We start from the raw sequence: 22,345 nt of genomic DNA on the forward strand, positions 1-22,345 counted from the left end.
AGAGCAGACATGCTAAGTGCTTAGCACAACTCCTGGCCTATAGGAAGCTCTTAAACGTTAGTTAGCTCTTGTGCTATTACTATCAGGAGAAGGTAATCCAATAGAAATTTTAGCCTGGAGACCTCAAGACTCAGAAACAACTGGGATCTTTCAAACGTGTGAAGGACAGTCTCATGAAAAAGAGATGCATCAGAAGACAGGAGCAGGACTAATGGGTGGAAGCGAATGACCACAGCATCTGGTTCCCTCTTGAGCACCAGCATTGCTTCCTCTGGTCCAACTGGCTGAGGGAGCTTCCCCACCCTTTCTGAAATTAAAGACATTCCTAAAACTCTTCAAGGGGGATGAATATTTCAGGTCAGAATGCAGAAAAAAAATGAATGCCATTACAAAATTAAGAGGGCCTGTTTGTGAGATTACTGGCACCCCATCTCTGACAATGTTTAAATGAATCAGTCCTGGATGCATTCATTTGGTGCCAACTGTGGGACTCTCAGGGACACGGAGATGAGTAAGACATGTTTCTTGCCTTCAAGAGCATTGTACTCTAGGCTGGGGTTGGGTGAAGACATACGTTTAACACAATTAAGAGGAACAAAGGCAGCAATGAATCACTATAGATCAAGGGTTTTAATAGATTAGATTTTGCTTTGGATGAAAGGCTGTCATAGAAGATCTCAAAAATTATTTCCATCTCTAAGTTTCCATAATGCCCAGTATTGGGGAAATTAGAAAAAACAACTTTTTTAAAAAGTAACTACTTTGTGCCAAACTTCCTAAAACATTTGTGTGTATGATATTTAAGAACAGTGGACAAGTATCACATGATCTCACACACATGTGGAATCTAAGTAACAAAATAAAGTGATGAACGGAGTGGATCCAGAGACATGGGAGCATGGAACAGAGTGAGGAATCTCAGAGGGAAAGTGGGAGAGGGTGGGTGGGTGGGAGGGAGGTAATCAGCCAAGAACCTTGGGTGCATATATGCATGGCCCCTGGCCACAGACAATGGGGCAGTGAGGGGCGGGTAGGGGGAAGGCAGGCTGGAGGGGGTCAATTGGGTAAAAAAGGGGATATGTGTAATACTTTCAACAATAAATAACTATTAAAAAATAAAATTTAATTTAAAAATAAATAAAAGAAAGCACAAAGGAAAAAATAAAATAAATAAAAATAGTAAAAACAGTGAAACTCTGCTACTGAATTTAATTAATATAAAACAAAGTACAATGAAAAACAGCATTTTTTTCTCATAAAAAAACATTTTCTAACTGGAGATAGATTATTTAAGGGTAATTCTTATCATGCAGATGTGGTCAGCATTATTTATATGTTTTACACTTATACTTCGAATCCTAAATTTACTAGAATGAAATATTAATGCTATTAGTTTAAACATCATGAAATTTTTAAAATAAGATGTTAAAATAATATTTATTCATCAAGCTTGAACCACTACAATATTTTAAATCACTTGATTAAATATCTAATTTTTTATCACATGCTATGGCTCAAATTTAACTGTAATTATGGTCCAAAAATACAGGTTTTCATTTTAGTTCCTCATAATTCAGAAAAATACTTAAGGATAAATATAGGTGTGATGCTTAAAATCCCAATTCTCCCAGCATGTGCTTAAACCCATCCTGTTTCGCATGCAGACACTTGACCCCCATGCTACCTCCAGACCCCGGGCAGTGTTGGCACAATCAGCATGGAGGTGACAGGTGGAGCATTCAGTTAAGGGGTGATGCTGGGTTATTTTATTTTTGTTAGATAAGGAAGCTGTGGGAAAATATTCTCTACTTAATCTATTTTATTTTCAGCAAGGTGTCACCTGTAAATATCAATGTATAAATACACAAAACTTAACTAGGTACGTTAGCTGCCTGAAAACAAATGAAATAAAGTAAATCCAAACTAAAAAAAAATAAAAAATGGAATTTCTAGTATCTTCTTTCCTCAGGCACAATTAAAAAAAATTCCAAGGATTTGAAATTTAATCCCAGTGATTTCAAAGACAAGAAAATATATCACATCAAACTCCCATGTAAATTGTGGGTTATGAGAGTAGAAATCCCAAGTTCAAGTGCCACAGCGTTAAGAAGAAAAATAATCACTTATGCTATTTACAATACAGAACCTATTTCCAAATCACTCAAAACACTTCATATTTAGAATATTATAAAGCCTCCAAGTCCTTACCTTACTGAGATCTCTGACCACTTTGTCAAACAGAGAAAGTGCATATGTGATTGCTTCCAGTTTACTCCAGGTCAAGAAGACAGAAAGAAGAAAGTGTGAGCCCCTCAAGGACCATGGCTTTTCTTATTGGAATAAAGCAAATAAAATCGATTCACTGGCCCTGACTGGTTTGGCTCAGTGCATAGAGCATCGGCCTGATGACTGAAGGGTCCCAGGTTCGATTCCAGTCAAGGGCATGTACCTTAGTTGCGGGCACATCCCCAGTAGGGGATGTGCAGGAGGCAGCTGATTGATGTTTCTCTCTCATCAATGTTTCTAACTCTCTATCCTTCTCCCTTCCTCTCTGTAAAAAATCAATAAAATATATATTTTAAAAAAAGAACCATAGTATATTTTTTTAAATTGATTCACTGATAATGCATTTAATTTCTCTCTCAGCAATTAAATTGTGTATCCATGTTTAATGAGAATAAAATAAATAGGATATACAAGATATGCATGTGGCAAGTGAGAAATGTTTCTTTTTTATCATAAGGTACTTGGATTACCAAAGGGCAAAGAATGGGGGGCTGAGGGTTTCTCCTGGATCCTCTAGCTCCTTCCTTGAATCCCACAGCAATTCACCTCCTTTATCTATTCCTGCCCCTGAATGAGAGGGCGTAGCATTCTCCCTCCAGATACTCTGTACCCACTTGCTTAGATTTTAACTGAGGCCTCCAGTTTTGTACTCAGTGACCACTAGGGACATAGCCTTCCAACCTTCCTCCTTTTGAATACTCCAAGGAGACACTTAAAGTGATCCTTTCAAGTTTTGTCATAGGAGAGATGCTATGAGGAAGAAATGAGGTTTCCACTTACTTCCATTTTCACATCCCTCAGGTCCAGGATTTCCCCACACCTCGAAGAGCCCTTCTCCTCTCCTGGCCTCTCGGTTTACTGTATATCCTGCTACCCATCGCTCTAGGCCAAGCCCAATCCCACATTACCACACAAAACCTTCACTGATCACTGCAGCTTCCTTAGGTGAAGCTGTTCTAAACCCTGGCACCACACTATAGCCTTACATGGTTTTATATTGTTCATTGTTATTTTATAGGCATTCATGGTTTCTCCCCAACTACCAGATTCTGAGCTTAGATGTGAAGGCTTAGAATCTTCTACTTCCTTCATAATTACCCCCTAGAGCAGTGGTCGGCAAACTCATTAGTCAACAGAGCGGCAAACGCAGCTCGCAAGCCACATGTGGCTCGCGAGCCGCAGTTTGCAGACCACTGCAGAGTGTCAAACATGATGCATAAGCTCATGGATGCTGAATAAACACATACTGGGGGATTGATTATTACCTGTTTAAGTAACGAAGGAGAATAAGAGGATAGTATGCTGGCATTTTTTTTTTTCATCTTATTCTGCTTCTCTTGGTGGAAAAAAAAAGAGAGAGAGATTTAACACTTACCGAGTTCAAAGACTATACCAGGAATTGTTTAGCATTATCTCACAACACTCTGATAGAGTTCCGTACTTCCTAACCAGACACAGAATTCTACGTAGTGAAAATATCATTTATCTTTCCCTGTGAAGTCCTTTTACACTGAGTACATTATCCATAGCTGATTACAGTGAAAATTCACTAGGACATAATTACAAACAGGTAGAGCAAGATCGGTCCCTGTGAGTCAAAATTGAATATTTTGGTGTCCCCCAAAAATGTATATACATTTTAATAGCTGATAGTTCAATTTTGAAAATGAAATGTATTTTAATAAACACTGCCTTTGTAATTATTCAAAGTGTGTATACTTTTTGGGTAGACACCCTATATTTAGCTCTAATATTTTTCTAATTGTCCTAAAATGAATGTGACTTCTAGAGAAAAGAAAGTACCTCTGAATTATTTTAGGGCTTACATCTGACATCTATACCAGAAGGTGACAGATGTGTTATGTAGTCCATCCCTGGGAGAGAGGAAAATTATTCCCTCAGTACAAGGGTAGTGTTCTTTGTCCAGAGGGGGCCTGTGTTAGTTCGTTGTACCAAACACAGCGAGGAAAGGGAATTCCAACCCAAAAGACAAACATAAAGGCTGCCATCCACACTTGGGGTGAGGCGACTGCTTATCCTCAACCACAACTCCACCTCTTCCACCATCAAACCCGGGTCCTGGGAAAGAATCCACAGGAGCCAGAATTTTTTTTTAATTGTTTGAAGTATTACAAATAGTAGTACATATGTCTCCTTTTTTTTTCCCCCATTGACCTCCCCCCCGGCCTCCCCTTCCCCCCAGTACATGCCTTTACCTGCCCCTCCCCCCAGTGTCTTTTATCCATTGGTTATGCTTATATGCATGCGTACAAGTCCTTCGGTTGATCTCTTACAGCCCCCCCCCCCCAACCTCCCCTGCTTTCCCACTATAGTTTGACAGTCTGTTCAATGCTTCTTTGCCTCTGTATCTATTTTTTCCCCCATTTCTTTTTTTTTTTTTTAATATATTTTATTGCTTTTTTTTTTTTTTTTAACAGAGAGGAAGGGAGAGGGATAGAGAGTTAGAAACATTGATCAGCTGCCTCCTGCACACCTCCCACTGGGGATGTGCCCACAACCAAGGCACATGCCCTTGACCGGAATCGAACCCGGGACCCTTTAGTCCGCAGGCCGACGCTCTACCCACTGAGCCAAACCGGTTAGGGCTCCCCCATTTCTTTCCTTTAAAAAATCTTGCCTCTGCAGACTAGAAATAAACATATAATAACAAAAAATGTTTGAATCCCAATTTCAATGTCCAACAGTTCTGAGTCCCCGTTTCAATGTCAAACAGTTCCTTATGTGTACATGTCAGTAATGATATCTGGATGGTGGGCACATGGTGGCAATGCAGGTCCGACCCTCTCTGGTTTGGTCCTAGGCAACCTTCTGCGTTGCACAGCTGCTGACTGCTAGTGTAGGAGCCAGAATTTTTTGTTGTTGTTTCAAAACTGAATTCTAGTGGCACGTTTGTTTGGGTGTTGGAACAGCACTGAAATTTAGCACAGCTTATCTTTGGGTCATCTGTTCTTTTGGAAGACTCTTACCACCAATCAACATGGATCTCAAAAGAGCTTTCTTAGCTTAGTTGGCTGGAGCATGGGGTTCGTGAGGTCCCAGTCTCATGTCTGGCCTTTGGACAAACAAGATACCCTTGCTCCATGCCAGAGCCTATTTGGACCTATCAGTTATGCTGTTTCTTGGCCAATGACTACACCTTTAATGGTAATCTGCCATTGTTCATAAAATAAAGCAATTCGCTATGAATGTTGAGAAATTGGAGAGGTATAACTCCAGATGAATATCCTACTGATGGTGACCATCAATCTCCTCCTTCTCATTCTCATCTTCATAACAAACACGGTGCTATGTGCCAGGGACCTTGCTTAGGACTTCATGCAATTTGTCTTGTTTATCTTTATTAAAATCTTATGAAGGAGGTGCTATTATCATCCACAGATACCCAAGCTAAGATATAGACAGATGAACTAGTGTGATTAAGGTAATATAGCTAATAAGCATTACATCAGAATCTGAAGGCAGTCTGACTACAGAGCCTGACCTACTTCATATAATTCATATTCAACTGTTTTATTCAAAAGAACACCAGCACCACTAGATAAGTACATTATAATAATCTATAATTTGAATAGATAGCACCTGATGGTAAATATCTATAAGCCACAAATATCTATACAACACACCTGCATAAGGATGACATGCCATTTGTTCTATAAACAATATAAATGCAAATATTCTCAGAACTGAGGTGATAAATAATTTTGGGAACTCTAATATACAGAATTGTTACAATGTGAACATTTAAGGGGTAAGAAATAGTACAAGCACTAATCAAAGCTAGAGGGCACACTCCATCCACGTGAAAGAAAGCAAGGTAAGATGCTGGAGCAAGAATATGTCACCATCTTCACACCCCTTGGGAGCCCATTATGTCACTATGTGGGACACAGAGACAGATCCATGACTTCTCCAAATCGGGGAGTAAATAATAGATCTGAGGCTACATTATTCCAAGGAACTCAGCCTCCCCAAGCTCAGAGGGAGACTGAAAGAGTTTGGGGGGACTGATGGCCAACATAGAGAACGCATGCCTATTAGCTTGCTAGGCCTAATGGAGTAAAGCAGCAGAGATTGACCTCATTCTGGAAACAGATAAAGGTGGCTCTGAACAATGCTATCCCTGGACCCCACCCCACCCCACCAGCCTTGTGCTCATTATGCATTTAAAATACATAAAGATTACACGTATACTTTTATGTTATTAAGAGTGCTTAAAGAGAAGAAAAGTCCCTAATTACAGCTAAAAGAGATGTCTCTCTTTTGCCAGAGAATGTGTTTCTCCAATTAAATGGGTAAATAGGCCGTTTTCCCCACTGTGGGGAAAGAAGCGCCTCTTGTGACCCTCTATTGATTAAGACTGCTGTGGAATGCCATTTGCAATCTCGTTGCATAATGGAAATCAGGAGGTAGCTGTCATGGTTTCTGAAGACAAATTGCTGGTAGCTGAGACAAATCATAGCCTCTTTCGTCTCTGACTGTTCTCACTTCCCAGCTAATGTGGACCTTACAGTCTAGGTTTCTTAAATCAGTCAGCTCTACTGTCACAGGTAGTAAAAATGATAATCTGAGTGACTGTGCTTTAGAAATTGTGTTCAAGTAACCATTACACTGACCATTATTCCTGAGCCATGCATTATTTAGTAAGAAACACAACTTCCAAAAGGGCACACAATTAAAAATAGATCCATACAGCAGCTGCTGTGATTATGACCAATACAAACAGAAATCCAACCAGGCATGAGTCAAAAGAAGAAAGACTGTGCCAGACGTAACACTGTTCAATCTCATTTTTGCTTTTTGTCCTTTGACTTGCAAAGTCAGCCAGCAAGCGATTTGTATGGAGCAGTGGTTCTCAAAGTGTGGTCTACAAAACAGCAGTGTCGGCATCACCTGGGAACTGTTGGAAATGCAGTCTCAGACCCCAACCAGAACTACTGACTCAGAAACTCTGAAGGTGGGCTCAGCAACCTGTGTTTTCACGAGTCCTCCGGGTAATTCTGATTCATGCTAAAGTTTGAGAACTGCTGGGCAGGAGCCCAGGGGCAACCTTCAGGTTGTAAGACTTCCTAGGAAGGTACGAACTTTGGTTGCAAAACACTATCTTCAGAAGACTGGGAGGAAACCTGTCCTGACAACAAATAAAACCATTGCAGTCTTCAATTTTTTTTTGTAAACTTAAAACTTCCTCTAAAAAATTAAGTCTATAAAATCTTTTTTAAAACCACTGCAGTTTTTAGGGTGAATGAGTAGAAGAGCACATGACTTTCCTTATGTGAATTTGTTTCTTTCTTTATTTGCCTGCACCCAGATTTCCTCTAGAAAGGTTTTCAGACAACTTCTTAAACAAAATATATATAGCATCCAGTCACAAGCCATTCTCTTGGAATGACTCCTCATTATTTAAACAACCTCATTACTTAAAACACCCACAAGATAGGCATTAATCACTAAGTAAGCTCTTGAGATTCTCCAGTATTCACTGTAGGATTTCAGACCTTTCAAGGGAAAAGTAAGAAAGATTCAATTTCAATTCACCAAGTTAAAAATTTGTTCCTTCTCCACCCAATGAGAGTTGAGATGCTCATTTAGCAGTCTCAGCATATGATCACTACACTGATTCTGAGTTACTACATGTCATGAGGAGCCAAAGCCTGTGATGTGTGCCTGTGTTGTGAGTCATCCTTATAGCAAGTTGTTTTTGGTAATTCATTAATTCAGCCCCTTTGCTGGCCCAAGAAAGGGCTCTACCATAGCAAAATTCACTCTAGAGCTAATAGTGCTTGAATGAGCCTCTAGCATTGTTTCCACTTTTTTCCAAATGATAAATGATCTTAAGAAATGAAAGGGAAGTAAGCTATCAGTAAGGGATTTATTGAGTAAATTACGGTCTATTCTTATAATTAAAAACCAAGCAGCTGTTAAAAATTAAGCTTTAGAGTTCTCAATCCTGGACAAATGTCAGAATAACCTGGTGATTATTTAAAATATACCAATGCCAGGTCTCCACCCCAATTTTGTTGGTCTTGGATAGGGTTTGGGCATCTGCACTTTTTTAAAAAACTATCCACATGAGGCTAATGTGCCTCCAGAGTTGAGAATTGCTGAAGTAGATCTGTATTAACCAACATGGAAATCTCTCCCAGACATACTGTTACATGAAAAATAAAATCATAAGACACATATCTATTAATAAAATTCTGTTTGTATATGTGTGTGTGATTTTATTAATAGATATGTGGTTTCTTCCCATTGTACACTATTTACTTATTCATTGCTTATCATTTTAAAAATGAAAATGTGCTTATGTCTTTTACTTATTTAATTTATAATGTTAAACATCTGTTTAGAGAAAATGTGAATTGGTTTTTTTAAAAGTGAGGAAACACATGAAAATGGGAACTCCCAAAATACATTATGTCTCTTTTTTCCCCTTCTCCCTCCTTCTATTCCTTTTTCTCAGAGTATAAAAGTAAAATACACAAAATTCTTTCCTACCTGCCCAAAGCCTATTATTTCCAGTATTTGGGATAGGAGAAATATGGTTTATTTGTTCATATATTCATTCATTCATTTAACAGACATTTTGGAACGTTCCCAGACAGGTCTACTAAGTACTGGAAATAAAACAACAAACAAGATATACATGCCCTCATGGAGATCCTGGAGATCATCCTGCCCTTGTTGAGTTTTGTTACATTAACAAAGAAAGTTAATCTGTCCAGAGAAGTGAAAAAAGACTTCCCAAAGTACAGATGGACCTTCATTCTAGAGGTAATGGTAGCCATTATCAGAGTTCTAAAAAGGGGAGTGACTTTACCAAGTCTGCTTTACAAAGTTAATTTAGAGCTTGCTGCAGTAGCAAAGAATTGACCGAAGGAGTCTATCTTTCAATTTTCCATTTATCTATTTGTCATCAAGTAAGATTTAACATCAAATGTTACCTCCTGCTGAATTTATTGACTGGGCTCATTTATCTGTCCATCTCACTAGATGAGCTTGGCTATGGAAGATTTACCTTTTCAGAGTTTACAGTAAATAAAGCCCATTGTATGCAATAAATAACTCGCAAAACGTTTGGCTTTATGGAAGTGGTTGCTACAATTAGCAGAGTCTCTTGGAAGAAAACACATCTTTGTAAACATAGCCAGGTAGGCAAAGGCTTCCACCAGGGTAATGGGGTGCCTCAGTGCTTCATTTACTTACACAAAGGTCAATTTTAGCCATTTATAACCAGGACACTGCCATGTGGGAAGAAATTTTCTAACCCACCCACAAGTAGACTTCTATTTGAAAGTCTCACTTGATTGCTTTGGGAAGTATACACTACAGGGTATGTAACTCTTATCCTTCAAGAGTAGAAAATTAACTCTCTGGGTAAAGTTGACTAGGAAAACATGAGCAAGAGAAATTAAACCTGACACTGTCCTTTTATGACCCCAATGCATCTATGTGGACATTAATGTGCATCACCTCCAAGCACCAATGTGCTATTTTTAACATGGAATGTTTGATCTTTGCTCAAAGAAAGATAGGTGTTTTGAGGAATAGATTTGCTCTAATTTGAAGGAGAGGTGGAAGTGTCCCAGAAAATGGAAAAAAATCTGAGCTCCTTATAAAACATACGCAAATTCCTCCAAACAACTTAATGAAACAAATTTAAATTATGGGCTTCCCAGTCAACATTTCCAAAAGGCCTTCTCATTGTTTTTTAAATTCTTCTCAAACTGCACCACCTCTGAGTGCTGCTTCCTTTTTTCTTTCATCTCTCTGCAATCCAGGAGCCACCACGCTGGCATTTTCCTCTCTGTGTAGGATGGAGCAGTTCTGGCTTTGCGGTTCTGCAGTTACATGTCACATTATCATAATTGATAGTACTATTATCTAAAACCATTAACTTGCTATAGAGATTAAACAATTGCCCAGGTGACCACTCTGCCCCCATGTTAACCTATATATAAAGGCTGTGTGTGTGTGTGTGTGTGTGTGTGTGTGTGTGTTTTGAGACTGTTGTATTTCTAAAAGGTTCAGTTCATTAAAGTCTTATTCCATAACTCTCAAACTTGTTTTTGCTCCCAACTCACCTGGGAAATGTGAGACACTTCAATCATTAAAATGGTTCCCAGGGAGGGGGTTGGAGGCATGCACTCACTCACTGGGTCCTGTCATTTGCCAAGCCGCACACACTACCCCTGGGGCATGAGAAGAGTCCTGTGGGCGCAGACCACAGGGCAGCTTCTGCACCCAGGGGTGTCTGGCTCTAGCCTCCTGCCCAACTGTCCTCCAGGGGCAGTCTCTGGGAGCTAAATGAACCTCCCCCCACTGATGTCTGAATCCGCTTTACAAACACAAATTATTTCATTCAATATTTAGTGATCCTGCAGAATATAGAATCCGCCTCTGACTTCAACACAGACATGCTATATGCAGATGACTGATAACCTTTCCAGAAACCAGACTTCAATTAAGAGAACATAGAGGGATACAAAGATAGGCTGCCACAGGAGGGGCAAGACTGAAGGACAGGAAGTTGGAGAAGCCCAAAGATTGACTCCTTCAAAAGGGAACCCACACTAAATTACTACATGCCTTTATCAGGATTGTCTAAAAAAAAGGAACTGAGAAATCTGGAGATTACTTACAATGTTAGCCCAAATATTTTCTATATAGTTTTAAACAGATCCCAGCTACATTCTAAAAACCCCCAAGTAATATTTATTGTTGAGCAGGACAATGAGTAAATGCATTAATCAAGACCTTGCTCACATCCCTTATAGTTAGGGTTAAATATTTGTATATTTTCAAACCAAGATGCTCTACTTCTTTAACTTCATCAATCCAGGAATAAGTGGCAATATACTAATATCCATGCATCACTATAGATTCTGTGGGTCTTATGCTGTCCTGGAAGAGCCTAAGCTCCATAAAACTGTCCTAAATGTTGACCTAATTATTAATAAAAATTAATAATTTTATTAAGAGCACCTGACTTAATAAAATTATTAATTTTTAAAATGGAACTATAGGCCAATCTCAATGTGTTAATTTTATAATTATAACTTTAATAGCTATTCTAATATTTCTTTTTTTTTTTTTTTAAATATATTTTATTGATATTTTACAGAGAGGAAGGGAGAGGGATAGAGAGCTAGAAACATCGATGAGAGAGAAACATCGATCAGCTGCCTCCTGCACACCCCCCACTGGGGATGTGCCCGCAACCAAGGTACATGCCCTTGACCGGAATCGAACCCGGGACCCTTCAGTCCGCAGGCCGACACTCTATCCACTGAGCCAAACCGGTTTCGGCTATTCTAATATTTCAAGTCAGCCCCAGCATACGTTGTGTTTAAACAGGACATATTTATACATTAATGGGAACATTTTCTAATTCTAAAAGTGACCATCATCAATTCATACTTAATATTATTGAGAAGTGCTGCCTGGAGGTCTCATAGAAATCATCAAAGTAAATCAAAGTAGCACAACAAGTTGTAATTATCACATTCATGTGGTTTCATGGTGAGCTGGAAGATGGGCTGAGCACCTATGTCCTCTCCCTTACTTTTAAAAAACACAAATTTTTCAAGCCCAGTAATTTGATTAATAAATATATTCACTTCTATAAATTAAATGGTCACCCCAGGGTACTGATCTTAGTTATGACATTTACCATAACCAATGTCCGCTCCAGGCGAAATGTCTTTCACTCCTTGTGCTCTTGCCCCTTTATGCACTGACCTTGTCTCAGAAATTGGCTGGAGCATTGGGGTCTGCCCAAAGAGTCGATGGTAATTCTCCCACTGGGTTACCCAAAAGAGTAAGGGGAGAACCGGCCAGTCCATAAGGGAAGATGAGAGCAGGAAGAAGCCAGGTCCAGACTGCATAAAAGCAAAACCCGCCCTTCAGGGGGCCCAAGGAGGTTCCCAGGTCCCTTTTGGCAGTTCAAGGGGCAAAGGACGTGTCCACATCCTAGTAGAACCCTTCACCTGCATTTTCTTATTAAATCCATCCAACAACCTAACACAATGTTAATATCCCCATTTTACAGATAAGCTGGTTCTGTGGCACAATTGATGTAAACAAGCTTTGAGAATCTCAAATAAGCAATTACCGCTTCCATCCCCTGCTCAAATCCTTGCCTAATGGGGCATCAGACTACAGGAAGAAGAAGGATTCAGAGTATTTCTGGTGGGATAGATGGGAACCAGAATTAGCCCATTAGGGGAAGGTAACAGAAGGAAGGGAGAAAATCTTCATGAAGGCTTTCCTCTTCTCTAAAAGTGAGTGTTGTTGGGCCATAATTGCTGCGTTAGGAACAGAAAGAGATGCTTTGGAGAAAGCAGGGCAGGAGATCAAGTCAGAGAAGTGGGAAGGTGGCTGGAGTGGGACATCACCCTGAGCAGAAAATACCACATGGCTCCGAGTGGAGACTGCTGGGAGAAGTCCTAGATCCCAGGATGTGAGGAAACACTGCAGAGTCCTGGTTCTGCATCTTGCCTCTGGAAAGTGGTCAGCTAAGCCCAGGATAAATTATTAACAACTTGCTAGTTTGCCTTGAAAGTTTCCAGAGATGAAGAATTAGAGCGCCCTTGGCTGCCTGTTTTAATCGGTGTCCTCCTCACGACATGGGGCTCTTCCTAATGTCCTGCTCTAATGTGTCCGGAATTCCCTAAAGCCTGTTTGTGCCTGTTCAGTGCTCCTCAGACACAGAGAGCTGCTTCCGCTCAGCAGCATCCTCATTTGAGAAAATGTCATCCAGTTAAGTTGCCTCTTAGCATTCTCTTCTCCAAACTAAGGGAACATTCAGAAGCTGGACAGCCACTTTGGGGGTGAAGAGGATTACAGAGAGGATTACAGCGCATGAAGTGAACCACACTAGATGGTCCTCCAAGATATCATGCAAACCAGAAAGCCTTTGATGCGATTCCCTTTATCTTTATTGTGAAGCAAGTTTTCCATCACTTTGTTCACTTTTGTCACTAGATCTGTCACCTAATTCTCCATATTCTTTTAATATGTTTAAATGTAATATGCATAGGAACAGTTTCTCAATACCGAGCAAAGCCTCATTAGTTCAGAATAAGTTGGAAAAGGCATGTTCCAGAGTAGGAAATCAGAATGAAAAGTATTTTCAATTTTAAAAAATTGTCATTACAAAAGACTACGTAATGGATATTAACAAATAAATTGAGAAAGTTAATGAAAGATGGTGAGTTACAATAACTATTTTTATGGCACTTTATACTCTCAAGGTGTTGTTACATACATCATTTCATTTTGCCAATTTTATTCAATATGTAAATGTAATTTATAGGTAATAGATCATCTGAATAGAAATCTAAGTCAAACCGTATTGAATTATCTTGCTAAATTTGAACTTTTAACTCAATAAGAATTATATATAATTATTCCAAGGCTGCATCAGGGCAGTCTGAATTAATGAGGTTCTGCTCTTCTGTAGCTATAATAAACCTGACAATTTTATGGCCATCTTAGCCCAGAGTGTCACTCCCATCTACACATTAGTAATAAATACTGTTTCTTCACACAGGAACTTTTGTCATAACAGAGCATCCCACTTTAAAGAACTTTCACCAAGTAAATTATCTAATATCTCAAATACCATAGCAATGTTTCCTATGATAAATGTGTGAAGAGTTCATTATACTCTCTAAAAATACTTGCTTTGATTTAAAATGAGCCTCAGTAAAGAAGATATTCCAGGATGTAAACAGAAATTAACATCTTCTGTTTGTTCAGAAAAAGAACAGTTAAGATTAGTTCTAAATAATGGAACTAAATTAACACATGGAGAAACCCAGACACAGAATCCTCTATTTGGGAAACCTGGTGACCCTGAAGGGGGTCAATGAGCATCTTCACCATCTTCACTTTCTTCTTTAAACCTGCAGTTGGTGTCAGAATAATTTATTGTTCTTTCAGAATGGTCAGAAAGACAATGCCTTTACCTACCTTAAAAAGTCTTAAAATGTTAGCAACCATGATGGACACAGAGCTGGCTGCAGCACCTATGACTCCAGATATCTTGTCAGGCTTGGTGAAAATGGGTGGGTCTCCATTAGCACACTTCACATCCGAAGCATCTTTCTCTATCAGTGCCTGCACAAACGTTAGCGACTGCTCCAGAGCATAGGTGTCCCTGGAGCATGTGTCAAGGATCCGGACACCCAGAGTGATATTCGAGAGGAGGTCAGGGTCCTTATTAATCTGGTCGATTGCATAAAGCATGGCCTCCAGTCTGTGGATCCCCTTTTCCTTCTTCAGCTCCCCACAAGGCACCCCTCTCTCTCCCTTTGCATGGACAGGGAAGAGACCCCCCAAAATGATGTCCCCATCCACACGTATGGAATGGGCATACTCCTGGCTGTGAGTTCTTTGCATCATTGTGAGGATCCAGTAGAACTTGGCGGTCAGGAGGAAGAAACAAGGGCAAGAGGCTGATCGCTTTCCCTCGCATACCATTTTCTCCGCAGGTGGTGTTGCAATGCAAGACCCAAAGTTTATTCTTGCCACAGAAGAAGGAGGACCACCTGAGGCCGCACCTTCTGGAGGCTACCATCAGGCCCCCTGAGAAAGGCTCTGTGGGCTTGAGCAAGTTTTCTTGATTGGAATGTCACAGTGAATTTCCATCAGACCTCTAAGGTTCAATTTTATTTCCATATAATGTCAACTTGCCTGGAATGGTGCAAAAATTAGAATAACCGCTGAGGTTCTGATGTTGGGATGAGGTCAACAATCCATGTCCTTGAAGTCAGCCCTGCAGCAGAATTATTCCTGGGGGCAGGAGAAGAGAAAAGGGGGTTCAGTTCAATGGGTCTACATTTTTCATAGTTTTAAGCCCTGTTACACCAACCTTTTTTTTTTTTTTTTTTGGCTTAACTTCCCCTATTCAGCAAGAAACTAATTCTTTTTGTCCCCCTATGATTCTGAACACCTGGCTGCACTGCATCTAAACAGAGAGATTGATGACACTTTTGGAGCAGGGGGAAAAGTATCAGAAACTAGGTTGATTCTCCCAAGCCAGAAAGTAGTTTTATTTACCAGTTTATTTCAATAAATCTAATTTCCGTGAAGGTAAAAATCCTGTGATTGATGGCATTCTTTCTTTTCAAATCTGTTTGTACTTTTTATAGCTGTCTGAATTTAGCATTTAAATTTTGACCACAAAATCATCATGAAAGGTTATTCTCTGTGATGTATTCAACAAGCCAGTTGTCTGTTAATGACATTTTTTTGGTGCCTCAGATTTCCCAGTAGAAAAAAAAAAGTGATTATTCAATCACACAGACACACACACAAAAGGAAGAAATCCACTCCAGGAGCCCACAATGTATAAGTATTATAGCTTGTGAAAACATTTCACATAGAATGTCAGTTATTTCATATAAATTATCTTATTTTTCTGTGATAACAAAAACAAAGACTTGAAAATTAAGCACATAGGGAGGTTATGAGTGAGGATATTTCTATTACCATTGTCAGAGTTTCCTATAGAATGTGTCAGGGTGGAAGCAATGGGCATGTTTACAGTCCTAAAGTAACCATTCCTTGATCCTAGAATCACTAGGAACAAATCAGAGCTGGAGATCAATTGAAGAGCTTCTTAATTTCATCTGACTCCATGGGGAAAACAGTTATTTCATCAAGACTAGAAATAACCTGGAATGAAAATGTCTACAAGCAAATCAATTAAAAATAAAGTTTATTCTAGGACCCTGGCTCTTAAAGAATTCTATGAGATTCTTTCAAAGGACTTTTGAGGAGGTTTAACTGAAAACTAGAATTGACCTAACATAAGGGAATCAGATATTTGAAACACACACAATTGAGAGAATAAATAGCACTGACTTATTTTGGCAGGATGGTTAAGCTACTGCTCATTTCTAACCTACTTACATAGAGAGATTTGAAACCTGAAATTTTGACAATTTTCCTCTATCCTAGACAACCAACATCTGCTTGTATTTTCCATTCATGTGTACAATTTCCAGTTCATAAAGTTTTCATTCCATCCTCCCTGTCCCAAAGGAAAGGATGGTGCCTCCCTATAGGACAATGGAACATATGTCCAAGCGCCTTCGGAGATATCTGCACTTTCTCCACTTTCAGATTAGAACAGGGGGCCCATCACAGCCCACTGCCCTGGATTTCTGAGTGGACACCTGGAGGATATTCAGATATGCAGCCAATGGCCCACTCAGCTGAGACTGTTCTATTCAGCCTACGACAGGCATCCCCTGCCTACTGGCATATGCTAAACCCTAGATTTCCTCTATTCTACCCCAATCTACTTAGTCCTTTTCTGATTTTTCTCATATGCAATTCTCCTGGCAGCTGCTTCTCCTTCAGAAAATCTGTGATTCAACAACAGCCTGACCTCAGGCATTCCACAAAAGGAAACACTTAGAAAGTCAACTTGACTTTCTGGCTGAAACCATGTACTAGTAAGTGATGGACCGTAAATTGCACCGACCACAGGGAACTAGAATTGTGTTTTACAGTTTCACAAGGAAGATCAGTTATAAGATAGTAAAACCTCATTAACTCGGATCACTAATTCAGAACTTGAGACCAAGTCCACGCGGCTGGGCTGACCCTTTGCATATCCTTTCTGACAGAGCACAGAATAAAAGAATACGTGAACGAGGGATCTTTATGGGGAAAAGGAAATGGACCTATTGTTCTCCAAAGATCAGTCTTTCTTCATTTCATGGAGCTGCCTCCCAAGTACTTAAACCACTTCAGAGAATAAATGATTTCCAATTATAGACGAACATAAAAACAGTCCATCTGTTAATTACAAATTATCCTTACATACTCACATGGCATTAACCTAGTGCCATTGCTATACAGTCCTGGAAGAAAAAAATCGAGTTTCTTTTCAAAGTATTCATGTTTACAATAATTTTCAGTCTCTCTAGCATCTCATAGGTCTGTTTAGAGCTTGAAGTTAAGGAAAGGTTGAAGGATAAATAGCAGTGAGAGAGGAATTAGTTATATTAGATGAATGCCCTTAAATGGAAAACAGGAGGTTCATTTTGCTTATTATTTATTGGACAGCTCACTTGAAGTTTTGCCTAAGCTCCCTCCTCTGCAGCATAGAACTAATGGCACATAATCTCTCTAAATAAAGCTCGGTTTTCTTATCTGTAAAGGGTCGAGGGAGCCTGCCAGCAAGCACAGTACCTGGCACAGAGCGAGTGGAGCTACTAGTGCTAATCTAGTCTGCAACTCATTTTCCACCGAAGCAGAGCAACTCTTTCCATATTTGCTCAGTGGTGAGGTGTTCCCTGAACTCTGTCACTTTAAAATTAAAATCAGAGCTACGTATAAAATATTGAAATATTGAGCTTATTTCAAGATCTGACACATTGTTATAAAATCACAGACTCCCGACAGCTGGAATGTTTAGTTTTCCTTTTAAATTCTAAGAAAAAAAAATATATTTGAAAGTTTGTAACAAAAAAAAAAAAACATAAATTCGGTTTCATTGTATAATCTTATGCTGCCTAACCTTGCCCTTAGGCAATTCTTATGAGCTTCGATCTGAACTCGTTGGAGTTGGTGAGTTTTAAAGAAATAATGACCATTTCGTGCTACAGAGGCAAATAGCTCTACTTCCTGTTCTGTGCTTGACTTAAAATAAGACAGTTTTTCCTCTCAAACTGACCTTCCTGTAGTGTTTGCTACAAACCTCGTCTTTGCTGATGGACTCGTTCAAGGAGGTGTGAGGTCTACACTCCAGAAACCAACCTGTGAGGAGAGTAGATGCCGTGCACTATTTCTGAGCCCACAAGAGGTGCTTCCCAACCTTGGAGGAGGCTTAACTCAGCCCTGGAGCCCTTCCTGGTCACGCCTTCCCACCCCAGCCTAAGCACAGGTACATCATATGTCATTAGCACTTCCAGCAACAGTCTTGCAGGCCTGGTCTGCTGGGGAGCAGCTCCCCCCCCCCCCGCCCCGCCCCCCCCCCCCCCCCCCCCCGCCCCCGCCCTACACACACACTGGAACTTGATTCTGTGGCTCCCTAACAACTTTCGTGAAAGGCCAGTAGTAAGAACAGCTTCTCAAGGGCCAGGGCCCTGAATTCTGCTTTTTATTTTCCACATACCTTCTCTGTACCAAGGTCCCAAGTGCCTAACAGAGTATCTTATTGAATTTTCATTCACAGATTAGGTTTTGTATAAATAAGAAGGCTCAGAAAGGTTGAATATAGCCCAAGGCCCTGAGCTAGTAAGTGGCACCACAGTCCAAATCCTCAGGCCCCAAGGATTGAGAAAGTCCCGGGGCTGCAGAGGCTGGTTATGACAATTCAAATGGAGAATAAAGGCCCTGCCCATCACTGAAATCTTCCAGAAATGTGTATATCTTCAATGGTTAGCTCTTTAAGAAAAATGATGTACTAATTAAGAGTATACTAGACAATCTGGGTGGGGAGAAGGCATTTCCAGGGCAGGGTGATTTATTTATTTTTTAAATAAGTCTTTATTGTTGAGAGTATTACATGTCCCCTTTTTTCCCCTATTGACCCCCCAACCCACCCCTCCTCCCCCTGTCCACCACCCCAGGCCTTCAGCACCCTATTGTCTGTGTCCATGGGCCATGCATATATGAATACAAGGTCCTTGGTTGATTACCTCCCAACCACCCACCCTCCCTTGAGGGCAGGGTGATTTATGAATCTCTTAAAAAGTTGAGAATATCAAATACAGTTTGTCTAAACTTGGTTCAAATCAAGTTTCCTGGCCAGCCTAATGCCAGTGAGAAGAAAGCCACCAAACCATGTAGGTTCTATCAGGGTCTGTGGTTGCACTTGGCACCTGCTTTTAAGACGTGATATGGTAAGATCCTCACTGAGGAATAACATTAGCCAAGAATTGTAATTTATTTTCTCATAAGGGGCCAAGCAGACTCTCGATACTGGATTCCACACAGCTCTTTAACAAAAAGGTTAAGCTGTATATTGTCAACTCACAAAACTGCAAATCCAGCAGTTTCCCTTGAAACTGCCCACACTTGCAGCTCCTTTGGTTGTTTTAGAAAATGCATCATATTCATCTATCATCTCCTACACCAAAACGTGTGTGCATGGCCCTGGGATCTTGGAGGGGGCAGCGTGAGGACAGGCCAGACAGAGCCATCCCCTGGCAACAGAGGTCTGGAAGTGGATCCTTGTCTGACAGTCACTGGCTGGTGACACTGGACATGACACTTTATCTCTGTATGCTTCTAGTTCCTCATCTGGGAAATGAGAGAGGTGGACCGTGTGATGTGATCTCTAAGGTGTCTTCCAGTTTCCCATGCTGAAAATCTATTATTTAATAATGAAGGGATATGAGGTTATGCTCAAACACTGGAGCAAGGCTTTGCCAAATGAACACAATAACTGATTTTGTTTCTAACCTGAGTGACTTTTCCATCAGTGAGAGAGAGTTCGGAAAGCTCTTCTGTACAAGCAAGCCTCATATGAAGAAAATCTGACACATGAGATGCTCAACTTACTAAACAGATAAAGGAGAAAGTGATTATGTGCATTACAACGAAATTCACCATAGATTCCCTATAAATAGCTAAACCCCCTGGTAACTTAAAATATAATCTGATTTAGTAGAATTCAATTTTCACAAGGTGTTTTTTTTTTTTCAATATTACAGCTATTGCCTAAAAAGACCATATTTAAAGTAACGAGAAGCCACTTTTCTAATGTGTATCATATAAGAAAAGGGAAAAGGGTAAAACCAACATCTACTGAATGCCCACAGTGTGCCTAGAGCCTCACACACATTACCTCATTTCCTTCACAAAATACACATATGAGGTTGGTATCAGGCCTCCATTTGGGGATACAAGGAACCTAAAAACAGAAATATTATATGAATGTGTCTAAAATCTTGAGCCAAAATTCAAACGCAGAAGTGCTGCTACGTTCTTTCCCTTAACCAGTGGGTCTTTACTCCTTGCCCCTTGGGTGCAGGACACCATTGGTGGATATGGGGCCAACCCTGATTTGATAATGTGGACTGTGAGTGTGGCATCCTGGGGTCCGCGAAGTCCCTGATTCCAAACTCACCCACCCCAGTACTCACTACTTGGCACTGGGCAAGTCACTTACTTAACCTGAGATCAATTTTTTTTTCTCTGAACTGAGGAATGGTTTCTAGCCACCTCCCAGTGTTGCAAAATAAAATGACAAAATGTATGTAAAAGTATGTACATACTTTAAGAATGTAATTTGGATACCACTTTTTTTAACAATCAGCCCTAGAACTCACATATTTTGCTGGTGCCTTGTGCTTGGAATATCTAAAAAAGTCACTTTCCCATCACACTCAGGGCTAATGAGACCTTAACAAGTGATGTGTCCAAGAAATCAAAGGAAATTGAAGGAAAACTGGAAAGGACACAAGAAAAAGAGTCAATAGAAGTGCAATATCTGACCTGGACAGCTGGGATCATGGACAGTTAGAGCATCCAATGTCTAGTCTGAAGGAGGTGGTGATAAGATATTCTTCGACAGTGAGAAGAGGACAATAGGAAACCTTCCTAAGTTGTATGCAGAATATAATGCAGAGCATCTACCACTAAGGGTCATTACCACTGGAAGCGTTAGTCAATAAGCAGCCAGCAGATTTCTATCTTGAGGCATAACGTTGCCTGAAAAAGCATGCAAGTGGCAACTCAGGTGCTCAATAATCTCCACATACTCTTCTTGGCCTATCCTACATCTTCCACTTCTGCTCACCTACTCCCTCCTCCCCTATGCCTGGATCTCCTCCCTCCCTCAGTGCTAATGTGTCCTACAAGTCATGATCTTAAGACCAGGTTCTCTCATTCCCTTGGCCCTCCCTAGGGAGTGAATTGATTCACTAACAGGTACCAAAACCTGAAGATGTATTAATATCTTCCCCAGTTGGAACATCTGCATTTATAAGATATTTTCCAGGAGATCCATCATTTCTTTACCAAAGAAAAGTCTCTAATAATGATAAAGACTTGCAATGTAACAAGCCAAAGCTGGGAATCACTATGAGTCAGGAACCTCTTCACAGTGGTCCTGAAATCAGTGGGTCCTGGGATAAGAATGCATCATGCTCAAGGTCCTTAGTCAGTGAATGAGTTTGTCACAAGTTGTCAAAGCAGCAAGTAGAAATGAAAATCAAAGAAAACTCCTCTCAGAGCCAAGAAAAAAGGAAAGAAGAAAGGAGAGAGGGAAGGAGGGAGAGGGAGGGAGGGAGGAAAAAGGGAAGGAAGGAAGATAAGGAGGAATCTAAATTCCTAGCAGACAGAAAACCTCCTTTTGGGATAAAAACTATAGGATCCAGCTGGCTCTCTGTTCACATCCTCTCCTGGAACATGGAGTAACTGTCCCTCTGAGCAAACTACGTGTGTGTATCACCAGGGTTCTATCAAGAAAACAGCAACAGTTTCTAAACCTTGGGAAGCATCCTGTTCAAAAGGAATGGAGACATAGCCAGGTCTTTGCTGTGAATCCAGTTAAAAGACAAATTCAGGCAGCATCTTCTTCTTAAGATACTGGGACAGAGCAACTCCACTCCTCAGACTAAAGCAAGGTCCCCTTCCTGTCAGGCATTCTAACTACAGGAGAAAGATGTTGGGAAGGAAACTCAGAAGGAAAAACATCATTGCTACCAGGAGTGTGTGTGTGTACAGTGTTCTGTGCTTCATGCCCTAAGGACAATGGAACATTTTTCCACAAAGATTGGCATGTGATATTGCCAACATGAACGTCAGCTGGTTGTTTGCTGCATAAATACCAATTACACCAGCCCTGTAACAGCTCCAATCTGCACAGCCAACTCTGAAAAGAGCACATCGCTCCAGACCTCTCACTTTCTCCTGCACTCATTGATGCTTTTATCTATTCCTTTCAAATTTAGAAGTTTTTAGAATTATTCAAGTAGCCATAATTTACAATGGAAGCAGGGAAGGGCAGAACTAGCTAACAAACCAAATAGAACAAATCAAGCCCACATAAAACAATGGAACTCTGTTCTCA

The 22,345-nt window shown here is 40.3% G+C and overlaps 1 protein-coding gene across 7 annotated transcripts in view; it reads right to left on the minus strand.

The window, feature by feature from the left end:
• The window catches only part of GRM8 (glutamate metabotropic receptor 8), a 774,265-nt gene that overhangs the window by 748,793 nt on the left and 3,127 nt on the right, over positions 1–22,345 (minus strand). For all 7 annotated transcript variants that reach the window (XM_080666922.1, XM_080666923.1, XM_080666921.1 and 4 more), the window contains exon 2: positions 14,281–15,102. In XM_080666922.1, coding sequence (XP_080523048.1) covers positions 14,281–14,790 — 510 coding nt within the window. In that variant the 5' untranslated portion in view covers positions 14,791–15,102. The remainder of the gene's footprint in view (positions 1–14,280; positions 15,103–22,345) is intronic.

The sequence above is a fragment of the Plecotus auritus genome, assembly GCF_963455305.1.
Source record: "Plecotus auritus genome assembly, chromosome: 4".
In the NCBI taxonomy this organism is placed as follows: Eukaryota; Metazoa; Chordata; class Mammalia; order Chiroptera; family Vespertilionidae; genus Plecotus; species Plecotus auritus.